This window comes from Ciconia boyciana, chromosome 9 (assembly GCF_034638445.1).
Source record: "Ciconia boyciana chromosome 9, ASM3463844v1, whole genome shotgun sequence".
Classification (NCBI taxonomy): domain Eukaryota; kingdom Metazoa; phylum Chordata; class Aves; order Ciconiiformes; family Ciconiidae; genus Ciconia; species Ciconia boyciana.
The window spans coordinates 23,091,756-23,110,933 of record NC_132942.1 but is presented as its reverse complement, the minus strand read 5'-3'; the positions used below and the strand labels follow the sequence as shown (position 1 = coordinate 23,110,933).

Below are 19,178 nucleotides of genomic sequence, written 5' to 3'. Positions count from 1 at the left end.
TTGTCTAGATGTCGCAGCCCCAAATCCTGTCCTGATGTGGGTGGGATTCCCCAGGCTGCCCCAGCCCCTGGCTTGGGGGAGGAACAAGGGGGAGGGTGAGGCTGCCAATGAGCCACTGAGGGAAGATGGATGTGACTTACAGGCACCAAGAAGGGGATGAGCAGATGCTCGTCTTTGCAGTGCCCAGCCCTTGCACGCCCTGTTTGCTTGCAGTGCCGTAAAACACTCCCTGAGGCAGTGGTGCAGAGGGGATGCTTTCAGAGGGCGATGGATTATTCGATCCCCCAAAAGAAATAAAACCACCTCAACTATGCTTCAAAACCATCACACAAAGAGTAAAAGATCTCACAAGAAAAAGTGCGTGGCAGGAGACATAGGAGCAAGTCCACAACTAGAACGATGGAAGAGAAGCAATGGCCAGATCCAGTAAGGTCTCGGGTCTGGCCTAAGGCAGCAGGCACTCAGAGGCCCCGTTCCAGCGCACACATGGCTGCACAGCTCACTCTGCCACAGAGCAGTGTGATTTTTAGTCCTTTCTGCTCTCAGCAGCCTTGTTTGAGATGCGAGCATGCAGGTCAGTCCTGAACTCCCCATGGGCCATACCTGGCGCTGTGTGTCCAACCCAGGTCACTTGGAGAGAGGGTGGCTTCAGCTGCCTAGAACAAGGAGTTCAGAGGAACACAGGAACAGGTCAGCTACTGGGAGAAAAATCAGAGAAGCTTTACTGAAAATGGCTGAAGTTACAGTGACTTAACTCTGCTGCAGGGCATGTTTAAAATGTCTGCTGGAGACTCCTGTAGAATTGCCTTGTCACAGAACTGGCTCAACAGCACATGAGGACCTGAACCACATCTGATGAGTTCAGTTGATCCTCCTTCAGTTTGTCCTTTTAGCCCTGTTCCCACCATCCCAGCTGCAAGGAAGGGAGGTGCTGATCTCTTCTCCCTGGGATCCAGTGATAGGACGCACAGGAATGGTTCAAAGCTGCACCAGGGGAGGTTTAGACTGGACTTCAGGAAGCATTTCTTTACTGAGAGGGTGGTCAAACACTGGAACAGGCTTCCTGGAGAGGTGGATCGATGCCCCAAGCCTGTCAGTGTTAAAGAGGCACTTGGACAATGCCTTTAATAACATGCTTTAACTTTTGGTCAGCCTGAGTTGGTCAGGCAGTTGGACCAGATGATCACTGTAGGTCCCTTCCAACTGAAATATTCTACTCTATTCTAGGCACAGCCTCAGCTTGCTCATCTCCTAGGGACAAGTGCAGCCCTCCCAGGTGCAGGGTGGATGGCCAGACATAAGGACTGGGGGTGGAAGGAGGAGGAGGAGGCAGGCAGGGTGGCTGGAGGCTGTAGCAGACAAGGAAAGGGGGCTAAAAGGATAAATACTCCTCACAAGCAGTCTGTTAGGAGCATATTCCCACCCAGCTGATGCTCCACTGCCAAAACTGTCACCCTTTGAGGGCCTCTCACAGCAAGAGTGAGTAACACTATTTAAAGAGAATGAGATTATACAGCCTTAACCATCATTAACTGAACTCAGCAGTATTTGAAAGTGTTTCCAGCTTGTTTAAATGCCAGTTCAGTGAATCACTGTAAAACAAAAGCTTCTGCTGCTACCTCCTCCCTCTCTTCTCTTATTTACTCCTGAAAGGAAAGCAGAGTTCAGGTTAAGGGCTGCCTTTATTAGGGACTTTTCACATGGAGACATGCAGAGATCTGATCTTCCGCTACCAGTTAGGCTGAAAAAAAGGCAATAAAACCCCAAAAGGTCATAGATGTGCAGAGGCTTTTACCCATTTCTTTAGATCACAAGATGGGAGTGCTAACAGGTTTGTTGGACAGGAGGTTTATCACAAGATTTGTGTCTCCTTGGGAGTTGTTCTTGCTGATGATGGAGGCAGGGACTCTGTATCAGATCAGAGGAGGAGCTTGAGGAAGGGGTCTGCGAAAGCCTTGCTGGAGGGCAGCTGTCCCTCTACATACAAGCTCTTGGAGGTCTCTGTTGCCGCCAGTCCCTCATATTCCCCTCTGGCTACCAGGTAAGTACTGAGTACTACACAGCTCACACCACAGCACCTGCCCCTTGATCCACAGAGGGTGCTTTGGACACCTCAAGGACTCCCTCCCTTCTCTCCCTGCAAGCTGCCTTGGTCAACCAGGAGAAAGCCTCTTTCTGAAATCTAGACTGAATAAAAAGAGTTAATCTAGGCAGCTTGATTCTGTCCTTTCCAGTGGGCATCACGTATTCGAGTCATGTTTTCAGTGGAACAATTTATGAAGGACTCCAAGATGCAACCCAACATTTAAATGGTTCCAGAAATCACTGAGAGGCTGAGTAAAAGGAGCGACATGCTTAGAACGGCACTAATACCAGTCTTAAAACAAACGTTTTACTATTGGTCACTTTATTTCAAGAACAGAACAGCCTTTCATCCCAGCTCTCTCCGTGAGTTTACTGTGTAACTCGGGTAGCACAACAACAAGCAGTCACATCCTGTAGAGCAAGAGCTCTAAACAAAGCAATCCCCATTGAGGCACTGGCTTTGGGTTTTCCTCCTCTCCCTCCGTAGGTGAGAAGCAACCCTGGCACAGAACATGAACAGCTCCCTCATCCCGCATCTGTGCGGATGCTTCACTAGCAGTAATTACGCAAATAAACAAAGAGTAGTCAGTATCTCGTGGAGCGGAAGCAGACGGTGACCACAAATCATCTAGAAATTAAGTTATTGTTATGTTCTTACTTATTGGACACTGCAGGTAACTCACTTGGTAACCACCAAGAGAGGCAACGGTCTCAGATTCCCCTTGTGTTATCAGTTCATAATGGACAGAAAGGTGTGGAAGGACAAGACAGATCTTGTTTAATTTGCTCCCTGCCTTAAGGGCAGAATTTTTCTCAGTGGGACTGAATCTTTGTCATTTTGATGAAAATAGGTCAGGGATATCATCAGCAGGTTCCCAAAACACTTGGAAATTCATCATGCCTGCCAGTTCCACTACCACGGAGTTCACGTATGCTGCTAAGAGTACATACTGCTAAGTGTACTCACTGCTCCTGACTTGCAACAGGAGCTGCTGAGCCACCTTCACGTGATAAGGAACTGCAGGTTCAAATTTCAGAGACAGCAGGAGCCCAGTGTCACCTTGAGAACTCAGCCAGAGCTGCTGATTCATCAGGGAAAATCAGGGCAAATTAGAGCTGTACGACATGGACATGGGGAAGTACAGGTCCTGCCACAAGCACGTGAGGTCAACCTGACACTTGATTCTACTTCCCTCTCCTGGTGGGACATGCTGTGATGGCCAGCATCCTAGTATCAAGTCAAGCCAGCTAAAACAAGGCATAACATCAAGTCTAATACACAAGACCACTTGTCACCAAAGATTATCAGGTAGCCCAAGGTTGATTACAAGTGATGAGCTCACAGCAGTGTCAGTGCCCACAGTGTCCCTCCCCACAAGGAGCACTGGCTGGAGAGCATGAGTTTGAGAGGCTGAGGAAGACTGCAGGAAGAACCTCATACTGATGGAAAAGCAGAGGAGTCCTTCGCAGGATATCCAGAGATGTCTTTGTTAGGCATCATGCAGCTGGTTCTCTTTCAGGAGAATCTTCTCCCCGGGCTTGAAGGCAGGCATCCCCAGGTAAGGGCAGCTAGCACACCGGAACGCATCCCCCAGGTAGCACTGGCAAGAGAAAGAAAAGCACCTTCTGTAATCAGGGGCAACTTTCAGTTCTCTCCCCCTGTGACACATTTTTTCCAGCTTAAGAGATTACATGCTCCTCAGCATGTATCAGCACAGAAACCGCTTCCCTTCTACCCCCTCTCAACACATGTCTCGTTAGCGTGGTTAGTAGAGGTGTGCAGGGCACTGTGCTCACATGGAAGAAATGAGTTTCCAGCTCAGCCAGTGTGCTTGGGCATGGCTGCATGCTGGGCTTGGGTAGCCCCCTAACCACAACCAGGTCCCCCTGTGCTTCCACACAAGGTGATCTTCCGTGAGCAGATCACTAGTTAGCACATAAGCAGGGAGGTAAGGGTTTGCTGTTCACTCTGACTCCTACAGGGGCGGCAGATACTCCTACTTGCGCTGGAATAGACAGCACGCACTGGTACGGAGCATGTGGGCACAGGGCAACAGGATGAAGCTCTGCAGAAGCTGCACAAGCACTGTTTGGAAGCAGTAAGTCAGGGAGCATTCACGAGAGAACACAGTTCTTAGATACAAATAATGTATTGCAAACCACAGTATAGAAACAAAAATAGCTATTTACATTTCCACAGGCAGATTTGGGCTGTGAGGTCTTCTCCTGTTCCAGCTCTTCAGCCAGACCACATGTGCTGTAGAAAAATAAAGAAGTCACCTGCATCCTTCTGCTTAAAGGTTGTGAGTCACCAACACTTGTTCCAGCCCTACTCACACACAACAGCCCTCGCTCTGTCACACAACACAGCTGACTCTGGGACTCTCACACTCTTAACTTTTTTCTTCAATACCATGGTTTGTGTAACAAGTGTTGAAACACACTCCTCAAGTTTAAACTGAGTGGGAAATGACGCTACATCACTTGCTATGTGTGCTATTTCTCCTTGAAATCTGAGAAACCAGGGTTTTAGCCAAGGCTGGACAAACTGTAGCCACCTTCAAGAAGACTGTTGATTGTATCAACAGTTTTGTGGTTTGTGTGGTTTTATTGTATTGTGGTAATTTGTAGCAGTTTTGGTGTGCCTAGTCAATTCTCATTGTATTTGGATTTACACTCAAATAGTTAAGATAAGAAAGGACATGAACCAAGAGAACTATGCTCTGAAGAACAGCAAAGTGTCTACAATCTTTTTAAAATCCATCCAACTCTAAGGGTTTAAAGTTACAGTTAAAAGGTTCACCGACATGCTAACCCCAGCACTGACCAGTTCTTGCAGGCTTTCTTTTTGCCCATTTCTTTGCAGGATGGAGCTCTGAGGAATGATGGATCTGGCTTTCTCAAATCCTCTGAATCCAACAGCTCATCAGAGTCCAAAAGATCCTGAAAACATACCATGGAAAATAAGATGCAGGAAACTGATTTGTCAGTAGGGAATGACATTGCTGTGTTTGTTCAAATAAATGGTGCTATCTGTAGCACTAGCATTAAAGTGCTGCAGCTAGGCCCTCTAATCCATGTCTCCTCTCCACCCTCACCACACCTCTGGGCTCTCAAGACCTCACATAGCAGATGAGATATTTTGCCCTGGGGATACTTTTCTACCTCTTAAGTTGTAAAGCTTCCCAAGAGGCATGACTGAAACTATTTACAATAGGAAAGAAGAGGAGAGAGAAGGAACAACAGCAAAGCCCCACAAACAAGACCAGATACCATCTCTTCATCATTCATATCATTGGCAGAGAGTGTCCACAGCTTGGCAGTGGCTGGGTCCACAGAGGGTTTTCCTGGAGCCAGAACAAAGGAAGAAATAGTAGTTACTCCAGCCTTTGCCCCATCTACTCCCAACAAACAGAGTTCAAACAGCTTTGGAAAGCCCCACTTCACAGGTTTTTACTGTAGTACTCCCTACCCCGGAGCTGTTGCCCTATTCGAAGGGATGCTTGTCACCCAAGAGGCAGGGAATCCAGACATTTAGCACACACCACTCCTTACCTGAAGGACCGGGTTTCTTGGCAAAGGAAAGTTTGAGCTGACTTGAGGATCCCACTTCGAAACTGGGCTTCCTGCCTTCCATCTGAACAATGAGAAGGTCATTGCCTTGGTAACCCAAATGCTCTCGGACAGACTGGGCCTCCTCTGGGGTCAATGCTTCCTTTTGCAGCTGCAATGTAAGATATTAGGTTAACCTCATGCAGAGCCCCTTATTTCAGCACCCAGTCCAGCTTTCCAGTGAACACAGACAATCAGTATTTTCAATCCTACAGAAAAACACTACCTTTGCAGTAACTACAGTTTGTGGCAGGCAGTGTCCATGCACATTTACAGTAAACCAGAGTAGCTAAACACCTTGTCACCCAGCAAGTCCCCAGGAATCGCCATCTACATTTCAAGGTAACTGCACGAGGGAGTTTCTGGAAGCGGTTAGTACATACATACCTCCTTCACTTCCACCAACCCAGAGAGAGTCAGAGCTGTCAGGAGTTTCACTGCTGTCTTGATTGTGCTGTTCTTTCCTGGAAGACACAAAAGCAGGAAGTAGGAGGAGGGAAGAGCAAGAAGAGAGGTCACTGAGAAACCTGGAAGAGCAAGAGCTTTAGAAGGAAGTACTCAAGCCAAAGCTCTGCTTTAAAATTAGGCCCTTTCTAGTTGACAGCAGGAACAAACCAGAAAGAGTATAAGCAGCTTGTTCATTAAAATAACAGTCTGGGGTCACAAAACTGTTCTAGTTCCAGATCTTTTCTATATATGCCAAAATCTTCCTCAACCCAAATTACACCCACCAAAAAAAGGGAAAAAAAAACCACCCCAAAACCCAAACAACAAAATCCCCCAAAACATTTTCACATATGAAAGTGAACAACTCATGAAGTTTTCAAAACATGGACTCCTAAATGAAAATTACATTCAGAAACATAACAATCAAGAGCCTTGTTCTCGTAGGCAAAAGCTATTACAATCACTGTTTAATCAAAAACTCATTACAGGCTTCTTCACTTGGGCACAGGATTGTGCTGAACAGAATCCACTCACGCTCTCTCACTAGTCCCACTTGAACTTTATTCCAAGTCCACCGAATTCCAGCCTGTCAGATGTGACTTTGGAAAAAAAAAACAAAACCCTCATCTACTCCGGACTTTACATGTTCTTTCTTCTGTCTCAGAAGTGTTCCCTCCTGCACCACAGAGCCACTGCCAGCTTCAAAGCATTGGCAAATCTTCCGAACGTGAAGAAGGCATTTCTGCTGTCACTTACATCACCATTTTCAGCACTGTAGATTGTGCCAACAGAAACACCATCAGCATAGATACTTCTGTTCTTATCAGATGGTGTATTATTTCACAATTCCATCCTGAACCAGCTCCCTATGCCAGCAAGGTTTGAATGTAGGTCAAGTATAAGACAGAGAAATAATCTTGTGTTCACCTCCTTGTGTGTTCTGCCAGCTGTACCATGGCAGGTGCTCTGGCTTTACTCTTAAAACTTAGTCCAAACACTTCTACCTTTTCTGGATAACTGTTTCTCAGCTGGCTTCTGGGACAGCTTCTCTTGGCATTTGTCACCTGTTTTTAAAATCACTTCAGAAGCTCCTCAGAAACACAACATCTGCAACTATTTAACATTACATGCCCTAGAAGAGCAGTGTCCACTGAGCTTTTCAACGTAGTTTAGGAACAAGCCTATCCAGCACTTTTGATAGGAGAGTGATTGCAAACATCTCTGATGGCTACCAGCTGAAACACAGGATAAAAACCTTGCTATTGAGGTTACTGTGTCAGGAGAATGAAAATCTCTGAATGTCAGTCAGGGTTCCTGTCTTTTCCATTTCAGCCTAATCCTCACAAGAATTGCTACGTTGCCATGAAAGCAAGGCTGATGCAGATTCTCTCACCTGATTCTGTAACCACTGGTTCTTTCAGGAGGACACGGGCCCCTGGCTTAAGTATCCGAGCTATTTCTGCCAGTACCTCCGCACTGTGCTGTGCTGTACTGCCTGGTACCACACCAGAGAGAATTACATCAAAACTGGACTCCCTGTGAGCCGCTGAAAAGAAAGAGGAAGATGGTACAATTTTACACATATATACACACACAGCTTTGCTTAATACATCAGTTCCACCTCCCTCCTCATCTCTCATGCTTGTGTACAACAGCAATAACTGATTAAAGACACCAGTCATAGGAAACACGACCAGAGTATATAATTTTCTTTGCTCTACTACCAGTGGTAAGAGTTAGCAGTAGGTGCTATTGTTGTTCTGAATGCCGACTTACAAACCAAGGAAGATGTCAGCTCACACAACAGAAGCACCCTCTCCCTTTAAACAAAACAGTGAAAAATTAAGCTCATTCTTACAGTGAGACAGTTGGTTAATGTTTTCCACAGAGACACAATTACCAGCTCCCACCAGCGCCTGAATTCTATCCACCAAATCCTTCAGAGCTTCAACCGGTGAGGAGCTGTCCCAGACAATGGCCACACGCTGGCCTGGCGTGACTCCATACTCCCCCATTTCAGCAGCAGCAGCAAACCTGAGAGCAGCAGAGAGAGGAATGGGTTGAGGAGGGGGGAGACAGAGAAGAAGGGTAAGTGCCTAGCACAGCATGAACCTCTGTGGACTGTGACTTAATCACAGAGCATCATCTTGTTTTAATAAATGGGGATTATTTTCTGGAAACAGGCTGTACGGAGTTCCCACAAGCTAGGCGTTGACATGAAATTAAGAAATAGCTACACTTAAGGGTATAATTCAGTTTCTCTCCAGTTCAGAAACTAGTTTTGCAGGGAGGCTGCAAGCCATGCTTAAGAAAAAAAAAAAAGAAAACAAAACAAACTTACCTGCTTTCCCTAAAGATTTGAATAAAGACATACACAGGATTTCCAGACTAATGACAACTATTTGACATTAAACACTGCCTTGTCTCTCCTACTAAGGACATGACCTAGCGGAGTTTGCTTCCACAGTACGTGGGGGGGGGGGGGGGGGGGGGCAGGGAGGGAAGGTAACTTTCAGCATTCCCAGCATTCCAGATTGAGGCTCTTTCAACTCTTGTCATTGGTGGTGCTGGGTAAGCAATTACACAGAGGGAGAAAGGGAACAGAATGTGCAGTGATGTGACAGCTTTGAGAAACCTGTCTGCACTAATATTTTATAAAAGATTGCATTCCTGACAGAGTCCGAAGAAAATCTGCACTACAGAAGCATCATAATAGTATCATATTATCATCTGTACTCATAGCAGCACCAGCTACTGAAACAAATTACCTAGCCTTTTTCACTCTACTCATCTAACGCAAACCTATTTTCTTTCTAATTTAACATGACCACAGAGAACAGAGAGCACTGGTGACTCAGCACACTAGCTGCCCAGTGTATCTTCAATTAGCTACAAGCCACACACTTGCTTCGGAAGAGCTTGTTGTAAGCAGGGTCTTTACCAGAAATCATTACATTATGCATCCTGGATAATGCCTTATTGCCACCATGTTGTCATGAAAACATAGCTTACGGATATGCTGTACCAAATTTAACTCAGTGGCCTGCAGTCAGGTGTGGAGTGGATTTTGACCTGCTGTTCCTCTGGCTCTACGTGCCCTGGACCTCTCTCTCCTGGAAACTACAAACAAGTTCAGAACAGGACAACTCAGCGCCTTGTCTGAGCTACTCTGGTAGGAATTAGTGCTAACGCAGCCCACAATGCCAACCAGGTAAGGAGTGGAAGATCTTGGAAGTACACTACAGGTTATAGCACCTCACAGTTGGCCTTGAATGCATATGCCATGCAAGCTAAGCAACTACAACAGATAGCAACAGTAGTAAACACATTTGTTAACCCCATTAAAAAGTGACCTTTCCGAGGAAGAAGGCTGAAAACCTCAAAAGATACATAAGCTGTTAGGCTAATGTGGAAAAAAAATAGAGCCAAAGTCACATCTTCCTCTCAGATTAGCAGGCTGTGACCTTTCAAGATCAGTCAGAGCCCAAACTACATCAACAGCAACAGCAGCCTGCATCAATCCCTTGAGATGCAACCTAAAAAAAGTAGGAAGCTACTGTAGTCCTCAAAAACATGACATTACATCTGCCTTCAGTCAGTGTAAAGGCTAGGAATTACCATCAAAGCATGCACAGTCAAGTTGTTGATGGGACAATGGGAGGCATATTTTCCTCCCTCTATATTTTCCAGTAGGAGGTGGAATTTATTTAAAATTAAAGTTTTGGCGTACCAGCCATCTTCCTTTTAAATACCTTCAGCTCTAGACTACAATGACCTGGCTTGCTCAACCACCTGAGCGCTTGGCTGGCCAGGGCTCGGTGAAGACAGCGAGCAGGCACTCTCCTCTATCACACCAAGGAGGATTCCCACCGGTTGGGATCAGGCTGCTTTGTGCCGTGCCAGGGAGGAGGCCCAAGGGCTGGGTCCGGGAGTAGACACCGGGCTGGGGAGGCGACCTTATCTTAATTTCACACACATTTAACAGTCCTTGAGGAACAGGACTGCGCAAAACAGCACAAGAAAGGAGCTTTAAACAATACTGGAGGTTTCCAGCTTCAATAGATTAAAAAGCTACCGCATATAGCACGTCAAAACTTTAAACTAGAGCCCTCTGAGCGCTCCGTACCTTGTGATCACAGCAGGCAGCTTCCAGCGGCCCAGGACGCAATCCAAGGCTGCAGGCAACAACTAGACTGGCCCTACAGCAGGTTAGTACTTTAAATACATCCCCTCATATAGAACGGGCAGAATAAACCTCTAAATCGCAGAGCCAAGAACGGCTTACAGGGACGAAGAACAAGATACGTGAAGGAATTTCACACAGCAATTCCCACCCCCCGCCTCAGACGGTGCCTCGAGAGAGCCTTTTTAAAGGAAAAAAACAGAGTACCGGCCAACGCGGGAGGCGCTCCTCACCCTCTGCCTCCCCCCGCCACTGAGGAGAGACACCTCAGCCTCGAGCTCGCTCACCTCCGGACGTGCCTACCTTGGCTCAGTTCTCGTCGTCTCCGTCTGACGCCGTCACCGCCGCGTCCCGCCCCTGAGACGTCATCGCGCTCTGCCCGCTTCTAAGATGGCGGCGGCGGCGGCGGGCAGCCTACGTCGGGCGGGTTGGCGGCTGTGGCGGGGCCGCGCGGGTGAGGGGGCGGGGGACGCAGTTGGGGGGGGGTGCGTGCCCGTGCCCGTGCCCGTGCCCGTGCCCGTGCCCGTGCCCGTGCCCGTGCCCGTGCCCGTGCCCGTGGGCGGGGTGGGCGGGGTGGGGCAGGGGAAGGTGAGGTGAAGTGAAGGGCAGAGGCGGGCTGCCGCTAGGGGGCGGCACGGGGCTGCGGGACCGCTCCAGGCCCCGGCCCCGGCCCCGGCCCCGGCCCCGAAGCCGGGTCGAGGCCTGCCTGACGGCGGTGGCTGCGGGCTCCGGGCAGGCTGGGAGGCTGGAGGGGCGCAGCATGGCCCACGAGGGTGTCTGGGGAGCGCAGTGCCTGGGTGAAGGAGGCTGTGCAGGACCTGGTGTGAGGAGACTCCGTCAGCGGGCCTGGTGCCCGACCAACCCCTCACACCTCCCTGGCCCTGAAACTGCCCCATGCGGCACCTGAGGGAACCAGAGGGGGACTGGGTTTGGGGGGGATGCGTTTGGTGGTGTCTTTTTTTAAAGTGTGGGCCATGCAACCCCAGCTTATTAAAAAAAAATTAAACTGCAGTTAATTTAAAAATTCTCACAGAGTAGCCGTAATTGAAAGCTGTGTTGCCTGTCAGTCATCTGAGAAATATACATCGTGATCAGCGTGTTGTATCTGTTAAGACTGCTTGCTCTCCGGAGTATTACTTGCCTCTTGCCCCAAGCTCAGGGGTCAGTGCCTCCCTCTAACTCCTCTCCTTCCATCAGGGACTGAAAAGGAGAGAGGGCATGCTACAGGGGACTGAGTGCACGTTTGTGTACCTGGTTTCCAGTGCAAGACTGGGAAACTCCTTTCTATTTGCAGTACATGCCATCTGCACAGTTCTTTTCCTCACAAAACATTTTCACTTTATTTTCATCAAGTAAATGTGAGCTTGGCTGAGAGGGGCACTTCTGGGGAGTGTAAAAAAAGACTGTCTCTACAAATTTCTGTTCTTTTCAGCTGTGTTTACCGCAACTCTCTGCTTCACCTTAATTTTCTGTGCTTCCTCTTGTTGGAAGGAGACATCTGACCCTCTTGGTTTCCCTTTTAGTGGTCAGGTGCCAGCTCTCCCCACCACAGCGTCCTCTCCAGGCCTCGGCTGTGCTGAGGAGAGTCTCCAATGAGCAGAAGAAGGAGCCGTTGGCATCTTCCTCTCAGCAACAGTTCAATTCCCATCCAACCGATCACCAGCCTGAACAGGAACCTCAGGGCCCTCGCCCCAGGTAACTCACTAGCTACTTCTAGTGCTGTCCTGCTGACAGTGGGATCAGAAGGCTTTGCTTTCCTGAAACTCTGATCTGAAACTTGGAGACAATGAGATCTAGAGTTAGTGGAGCCTCAAACTGCAGCAGCTGAAGAGCTGTTTTGCTGTGACAATGCAAATTCCACTGTCTGCCGTGGAGACAGGATGGGACTTGCTTTCAAGACCACCTCTGTGGTCTGCAAAGTGCAAGCCTTCGCTTCTGGATTTTTGTGTAAATCTACACAAAATATGGACAATATGCTGTCCGTATGCCTATAACTAGAAAGCTCCCATTGGAAAAGCTTATAGTTCAGCTTTTTTTTAAAGGAGGGGGAATCTGAGGCTGATTGGCCTCCAGGTGGACACCTAGATTAAGCCCTCCCTTATTTTTCTTTTCTTCTCTCATGGCAAAGGTTCGTTAAGAATCCTTTTTCTGGAAAGGGAAGGATTTTACAGGAGGAGGTGAGATTTAAACTAAGTAAGCAGATCTCAAAGCGTGCCTGCACGCAGTGGTGGCAGTGAGTGAGTGGCAGAGTCCAGGTTGCTGATGTTTGATGGTGGCATTCCCCTCACTCTAACAATACCTTCTCATAGTTACACTGGCCAGGGTGGCCAGGAGTCTGAGGACTATGAGAGCGAGGAGCAGCTGCAGCATCGAATCCTCACAGCAGCGCTGGAGTTTGTGCCTGAACATGGCTGGACTGCAGAAGCCATTGCAGAGGGAGCCAAGGTATGTGGGGAGAGAAGCAAAGAATCAGTTAAAACTGGATGGAGCTGAAGTCCAAAGACAGCCAGGCCTGCATGCTTCCCCCACATACTCTTGGGTGATCCACCCTAGTCAGCAAATGGTACCAGGCAGGAATGCGTCCCAGCTACTCCAGGATAGCCCTGTCAGAGTTAAACTAAGGCACGATGTAGAGTAGTGATCCTAAAGAGGGAAAAACATGTACAGGAAGAGCTTTTTAATGCAGCGTTGCTTTGTTTAAATCCATATAACTTTGTTCACAAAATAAATACAACGTATTTTCTAGCTGGATCCTGCTTAGCAGTGTATGACCCAGTCTGTGCTTCTCCCCTCTTCCCTACAGACCCTGGGTCTCTCTGTTGCTGCCGCAGGGATGTTTCACAGTGATGGCAGTGAACTGATCCTGCACTTTGTGTCTCAGTGCAACACCAAGCTGTCTGAGCTGCTGGAGCAGGAACAAAAATTAGTGCAGCTGGGCGAAGCAGAGTGAGTATTGGGTATGAAAAGACATTTTCCTTGGCAGGCTTTGGGGACTGGATAGACAGACAGGCCACCTGGGACACAGATGCTCTAAGGAAAAAAAGTAATTTACCCAAATAAAACCACCTTCCCAGATACAGAGCTGGACCAGAGGCATGAAGGATACATAATACTTTGCATATCTATTGCTGAGGCAGGCAAGAGATCGACCTTTCAAGTTCAGAATTGAGTTTAACTGGATGTTCTTCATATTTTGTTTTCCTCACCCAGGAAGAAGCCTACAGATCAATTCCTGAGAGATGCTGTGGAAGCCAGACTGAGGATGCTGATTCCATATATTGAGAAATGGCCCCAGGTATAAAATGAATATCAAGATTGTCTTTTTTTGTGTGTATTTTAAACACTCTGTGGCCTTCAACATAGTCTCTCCGCCAGAGTAGTTCAAGGTTGTAAGTGAAACCCTTGCTGGTTTCAAATGATTCATACCCTTCAACAGGAGAGCACCCTTGGAAGAAGGCAGTTAAAGGTGTCCTTAGAACAACTATTTCTTGCAGTTCCAGAAAGGCAAACCTCTCCATCATTCACTCCACCCATCTGGGATCCCCAGGGTATAACCTGTGTCTCTGCTCAGTCCTATTTGCAGTGTCACTGCAAGTCAGGCTCCTTGCAGCATTGTTCTGGTTGCACCGGTATCATCTGATGCCTGGAAATGCAGAACTACCGCTTTGTTGCAAGAAACTGCCTGCCTAGTGTGCGAATGACAAACCCTTGGCAACCTGAGGATAGATCTGTGAACTGAGAGGGCTCTGTGCTTCAAAATTCAGATTTAAGTCTCAAACCTTTCTTCCCAGGGTGAGAAGGGAATTGAATTATGGCCTCAGTAACAAGCAAAGAGTTCCCAACCTTGGGCTGCAAAGACTGCTGCAAAGTCAGCCTCTGTTGTCCAGAATCACTGCTGGCCTCTGGGCAGCTGAATCCAGTGCTCCTTGCAGAGAGAGAAGAAAGGATTCGTGTTTTTGTTCCAGATTAGCATAACTTGTGAAGGATGTGGGTGGTTTGTGACTCCTCTGGCATTGTGTTATTATGTTCAAAGGCTGCAGGGTCCCAGTAGGGCCATTATGGCTGGCTGTTCTGCCCTTGGTAGCTGCTTTGAGTTCAAAGTCAAATTCAAAGAAATGAGAGATTTGACTCCCTGCCCATAGGGGCACAGCACGAGTGTGACTCAGCTCAGCCTGTGCTGTGTTTCCGTGCCTGGAGAGGCAGCTAGGGAGAGACAACACAGTGGTATTTGAGCTGAGCGGGGAGCTTTGGGCTCCAGTACAGGCCGAGGCCTGAGTGCGGCTGCCACACTGTACATTCCCTGCAAATCCTGCCGCTTGGAAAGACTGATGCTAGCTGAAAAGATCTGGGAGGACTTGTCACTGGGAGCTGGAGGCAAGTCAACAGCAACAGGGAAAAGGTAACAGAGCAGAGCATTGTTGGTCTGCTTTAATGCTATGTCCTTCTCTCTTCAACTCTCCCATTTATCTGTGTATTTCCTTCGTAGGCTCTGAGCATCCTGTTGCTCCCGCATAACATCCCTTCCAGCCTCAACCTCCTCACCAGCATGATCGATGATATATGGCACTATGCTGGAGACCAGTCCACAGATGTAAGTCTTTGTGCTTTGCAGACTGGCTCGTTCTACCCCTTGGCACTTCAGCAAAATGATGGGTTGAAGTAGGTGTCAGGCCACATATCTCTTGAAATGATCCATTTGTTGAATGAGGAAGACATTTTGAGAAGCACCCAAGGGTCCTTATAAACTATAGTCTAGTTTCCAAAGAGACTTAGGAGCCAATGGGACTATATACAAATTAGTGCCAATGGGATTAGTGCAAATTAAAAGGACCTACTTTCCTAGACTTTAAGTGCTCTTTTTTTTGAAAACACAGACAAAATTGTTGAGATTTTGAGACTAAGTAGTTGATCCAGTATTCAGTGAGTGAGCAGCGTCTGTGTCGAAGCAGCTGTCTCTTCCACCAGCAGTAGCATTTACAGATTTGACTTGAAAACCTTTGAAGAACCTACCTAAAAATACCAGTAGCTTATTAAAGCTTTCATCTTCCTGTCAGGAAATAAAATAAAATTATAACCTTAATTAAAGCTATTAATAAATTACTTTCATTCATATAGATGTAGGGAGAGATGAGAAAAGCTAAATGAACCATTTTAACAAACTACTTTAATAAGCTTCTTTTATCTGAGTATAAAAGAGAAGCTACTGCAGTGAAAAATAAATAAGATGACAGAAAAATTAAAGGAATAAATCAGAATAGAACTGAAAGACTGTAATTGCATCAGGAACTGCAAGTCCCTTACGGGTTATGAAAGTCAAATCAACATGTTGGATTCAATGTCTGCACTAAAGTCTCCTCACCGACACAGAGCAGGAGAGGTTCTGAAGTTTGTCTTTTGTTTGCACCTTCTGACCGGTTACAAGAGTTTTCTCGGGAAGCTGTGATGCTGAGCTCCCTCCCTCTTTCCTAGTAAAGGGGTTTAAGGTCACTTGCAGTGGAGCCCTCCTCACAATGCGAGGAGCTAGGTAGAGTATGCCCATGCCTCAGAGACCCTTCAGGTGGGTTTTTTTTGAGCAGGAGGAGAATCAACATAAACAGTTTGGTCTCAGGCACCTGAGAGATCCAGCTGCAAGTGGCAACATCCCTCATGTTTCTCCCCTCCTCAAAGTTGGCAGACAGTAGAGCTTTCGAGCCAAAATCAAGGCCAGTGTTTTCATTTCTCTGTTGCTTTGTAATTGTGAATGAAACAACCAGTATTTTTTCCAGGTACCCAAATAGTTTAATCACTGTAATAGCAGCAAATGACTCATTTTTAAAAATGTTTATATGTTTTGTCTGCCAGTGGTGCAAGTGCAACTGGAAAAACTGAAGAGTTTGAGTTATTTGTGCATCTTTGTATTGTGTAAGCTATTGTAACGCATCCTACAGCATTGCTGCCAGCAGTGTACTGATGCATTTAGTGATTCAGCAGGCAGTACTGGTATTTCAATTATAGGATTTGGGAAAGGTGTATCTCTGTGTGCTGTCTTGCACAGTTCTGTCCTCTGTTAGTTCCCTTTCTTCGTGCTCGTATCTGGTGCGAACTGCAGCTCAAGTTCAGTACTAAATGTAGCCGTTTCTCATCTAATCAGATCTAGAATCAGAGCTTTGCATTGCCTGTTAGCAGTCTGTAAAGCAAAGATGAACTCTTGCACCATGCACGCAGGCTAGCTGGGCAAGAGATAATTCCTTGCTGTCTGCTGCAGGTGCCTGCTTGCAACCAGAAGCAGGTGGTGAGGATTTTGTTCAGCAGTTTTAGACACCGTACTTGTGACCTCTGTCTGGTGCCACAGGAGCAGCTGTGCTGTCAGATGTCAGTGTTGGCTAGTGGCCCACTGCATCACAGAGACGAGTTACTTTAAGTGGGGAAGGAATGTGCTGTCGGTATGCAATTTTCCTTTGCCGTTCTCCGGTCTGCTTTCGTGAGCTGCATTCTTGATCTGCATTCAGGCCACATCTTTCTCTCTCATTTCATGCCCTTGCAGTTTAACTGGTACACTCGTCGAGCTGTGCTCACTGGCATCTACAACACCACTGAACTGGTGATGATGCAGGATTCATCCCCTGACTTCGAGGAGACTTGGCGATTCCTGGAAAACAGAGTAGCTGATGCCATGAACGTGGGCAATACAGCTAATCAGGTAACGTTACAGGCAAGGTATACATGCAGCATCCCCCTTCTCCCCAAATATATATACAGACAGATCTGGCTTTTTGGTCATGCAGACCACATATCTGCTGAGAGACCACCTTGTACTGGTGGGTGATTGCATAAATGCTGTTAGTTCAACATCAATAAATGCTTATCTATGCTCTAGTAAAACGGCATGTAGGCACCCTCTTTGTCAGACTGGCCTGATGGTTAGGAGACATATATTCCCAGGAAATCTCTTCTGTGTTTCTTATCTCTGGCTATCATTCGTCTGTAGTGCTTGGCTTCTGTCAGCACCTTTCTGTAGCAAATACATGTTTGTTGGGCATTACGTCTCTGTGTTTGGGTGGCCACAAGTGTAACTGCAGAAGAAAGCAAAAGGTCATGTTCTCCTTGTGTCTCCTAGGTACAGTCCACTGGAGAAGCAGTTGTCCAGGGCCTGATGGGAGCTGCAGTTACTGTAAGTAATGCTGAAACCAGCAGGGCTGTAAGGGCAGAATTGTTTCTGTTCCTTTCCATGCAGAATTCCAGCATGTTTTTCCTCCCAAATCTAGAGGACAACATGAAAAAGAATTGTCTTTCATAACTTAACTATATATAAGGATGATTTTCTGGGAAGTTTGGGGTTAGTTCACTGTTTTGTGGTGAAAGAACTTGTAATAGAGCATAAAAAATTAAGTCTGAAGCTGCAGGGTGAGCTTTAGGGGTGAGAGACAGGCAATCGGAATAAATACAACTGTTCTGCATCGCTTGTCACAAGATCTCTTCCTCTGCCAGTCCCTGCGCTGGAGATCTTGACGGAAGGTCCATGCCCCCGTGGACACACAGAAGGTGGCACCTGTCCCTGAGCCACAGCAGGGTGACTTCCTCAAGCTGTTTCAGTTGACTGCAGTGTCCTTCCAAGAATTCATTCACTTCTTGGTAGCATCCTGGACTGCTTTGTGTCCATGCAGGGGGAGCTGCACTTCCTCTGGGATAGGAAACAATCCTTTGTGTATGCAGGAATTATTTTTGAAGGGCTTCAGGGCTTCCCTGTGATTCTATTTTTGGACAACTCCCATTGCACTTAGCAGCAAAGTTATTTCCTTGTTATGAGAAATAAATTTTCCTTGTGCTTACCAGTACAAGACAAACAGGCTGGAACATAAATTAGAAATAATTTTTACTGTATGAAGCAGTTCTCGAGAATTTCTCCCACCTCCTTCCCCCTGCAGTTATGGTGGAATAATTTTATATCTTTACCATTTCTCAGCCTCTCTCTGCTTTCACACCTGCATATGCCAAGAGGATCCTCCACTAGAGAAATCCTCGTGCTCTGTGCTCTTGTATGTCAACATGATGCTCTCCTGCAGACTGTATCCCTGCAGTTTGGGTCCGAGATGTCTCCTATTACTGGATGTTTAGTCTGTCCATGCAGCAGATCCACTGCGCATATGAACAGGAGGAACTAGGCTGCTTCTGAAGGGGGGTGGGTTGCAGCCATCTGGTTTTAGGGCAAAATCATCCCAGTACATTAACTATTAGGGGCAACCAGTCCAGACCTCCCACATCTGAGGGTGCTGTACAGGTGTGTTGAGCTCTCCAGGTCTCTGCAAAACAGACAAGCAAGCTGAATGCCTCAAAGGCTTAAATTCAGTTGGGGTCTGTGCAGCCGCAGAAATAAAACCAAGCTGAAACCTACTGACCTAGAGAGCAGGTTCAGGTCAGAGGGACACCTGTGGCTGGATCTAGGGCGATCTTTCTCTACCCCTTTTGCCCTCACCCCGTCCTCTGACCACGAATGGTGCCTTTCACCCCCGCCTCTCAGCTCCTAAGCACACAGGCCTCCCCTCCACCCCTGCTGCCGTGGCCTCTTCTGGGGCAAGACTGGCTGCCCAGCGACGCTGAAACCCCCAGGGCTGGGCAAAGGCCGTTGTGCCTCGGGGACCGCGGCCTCTCCCCCCGGAGCAGCGGTACTTAACCCCCTTCTCCCTCTGCCCCACAGATAAGGAACCTGGCGGGGCTGAACCAGCGCCGATGAGGAGGGAGCCGCGGGCGCTGCCGACAGCGCAGTAGCGAGAACGGACCGCGCCCGACCCTTCCCCGGCACCAATAAAACCGCACCGCAACGTAGCACGGACTCTTTTTGGGGGCGCACCGGCGACGGATCCTCCGGGAGGAT

The 19,178-nt window shown here is 47.6% G+C and overlaps 2 protein-coding genes across 7 annotated transcripts; one reads left to right on the top strand and one right to left on the bottom strand.

Annotated features, from left to right (window-relative positions):
• Positions 1-2,386: 2,386 nt before the first annotated feature.
• Positions 2,387-10,779, bottom strand: CIAPIN1 (cytokine induced apoptosis inhibitor 1). Of its 6 annotated transcripts, none has more exons than XM_072871912.1 (9): positions 10,631-10,779; positions 8,003-8,178; positions 7,538-7,690; positions 6,085-6,161; positions 5,641-5,809; positions 5,359-5,432; positions 4,913-5,028; positions 4,276-4,342; positions 2,387-3,686 (listed from the first exon to the last, which is right to left on the bottom strand). In XM_072871912.1, the coding sequence occupies exons 2-9, from the start codon at positions 8,157-8,159 to the stop codon at positions 3,576-3,578; spliced, it is 924 nt and encodes a 307-aa protein (XP_072728013.1). In that variant the 5' UTR covers positions 8,160-8,178; positions 10,631-10,779; the 3' UTR covers positions 2,387-3,575. The 6 variants fall into 6 exon arrangements, with proteins under 6 accessions (XP_072728013.1, XP_072728014.1, XP_072728012.1 ...); XM_072871913.1 differs by having other exon boundaries at positions 10,615-10,683; XM_072871911.1 differs by having other exon boundaries at positions 10,535-10,646.
• On the top strand, positions 10,669-19,129 carry COQ9 (coenzyme Q9). The gene is made up of 9 exons (XM_072871910.1): positions 10,669-10,781; positions 11,851-12,022; positions 12,637-12,772; positions 13,131-13,273; positions 13,538-13,622; positions 14,814-14,918; positions 16,851-17,006; positions 17,424-17,477; positions 19,002-19,129. The coding sequence occupies exons 1-9, from the start codon at positions 10,718-10,720 to the stop codon at positions 19,035-19,037; spliced, it is 951 nt and encodes a 316-aa protein (XP_072728011.1). The 5' UTR covers positions 10,669-10,717; the 3' UTR covers positions 19,038-19,129.
• The last annotated feature ends 49 nt before the right edge of the window (positions 19,130-19,178 follow it).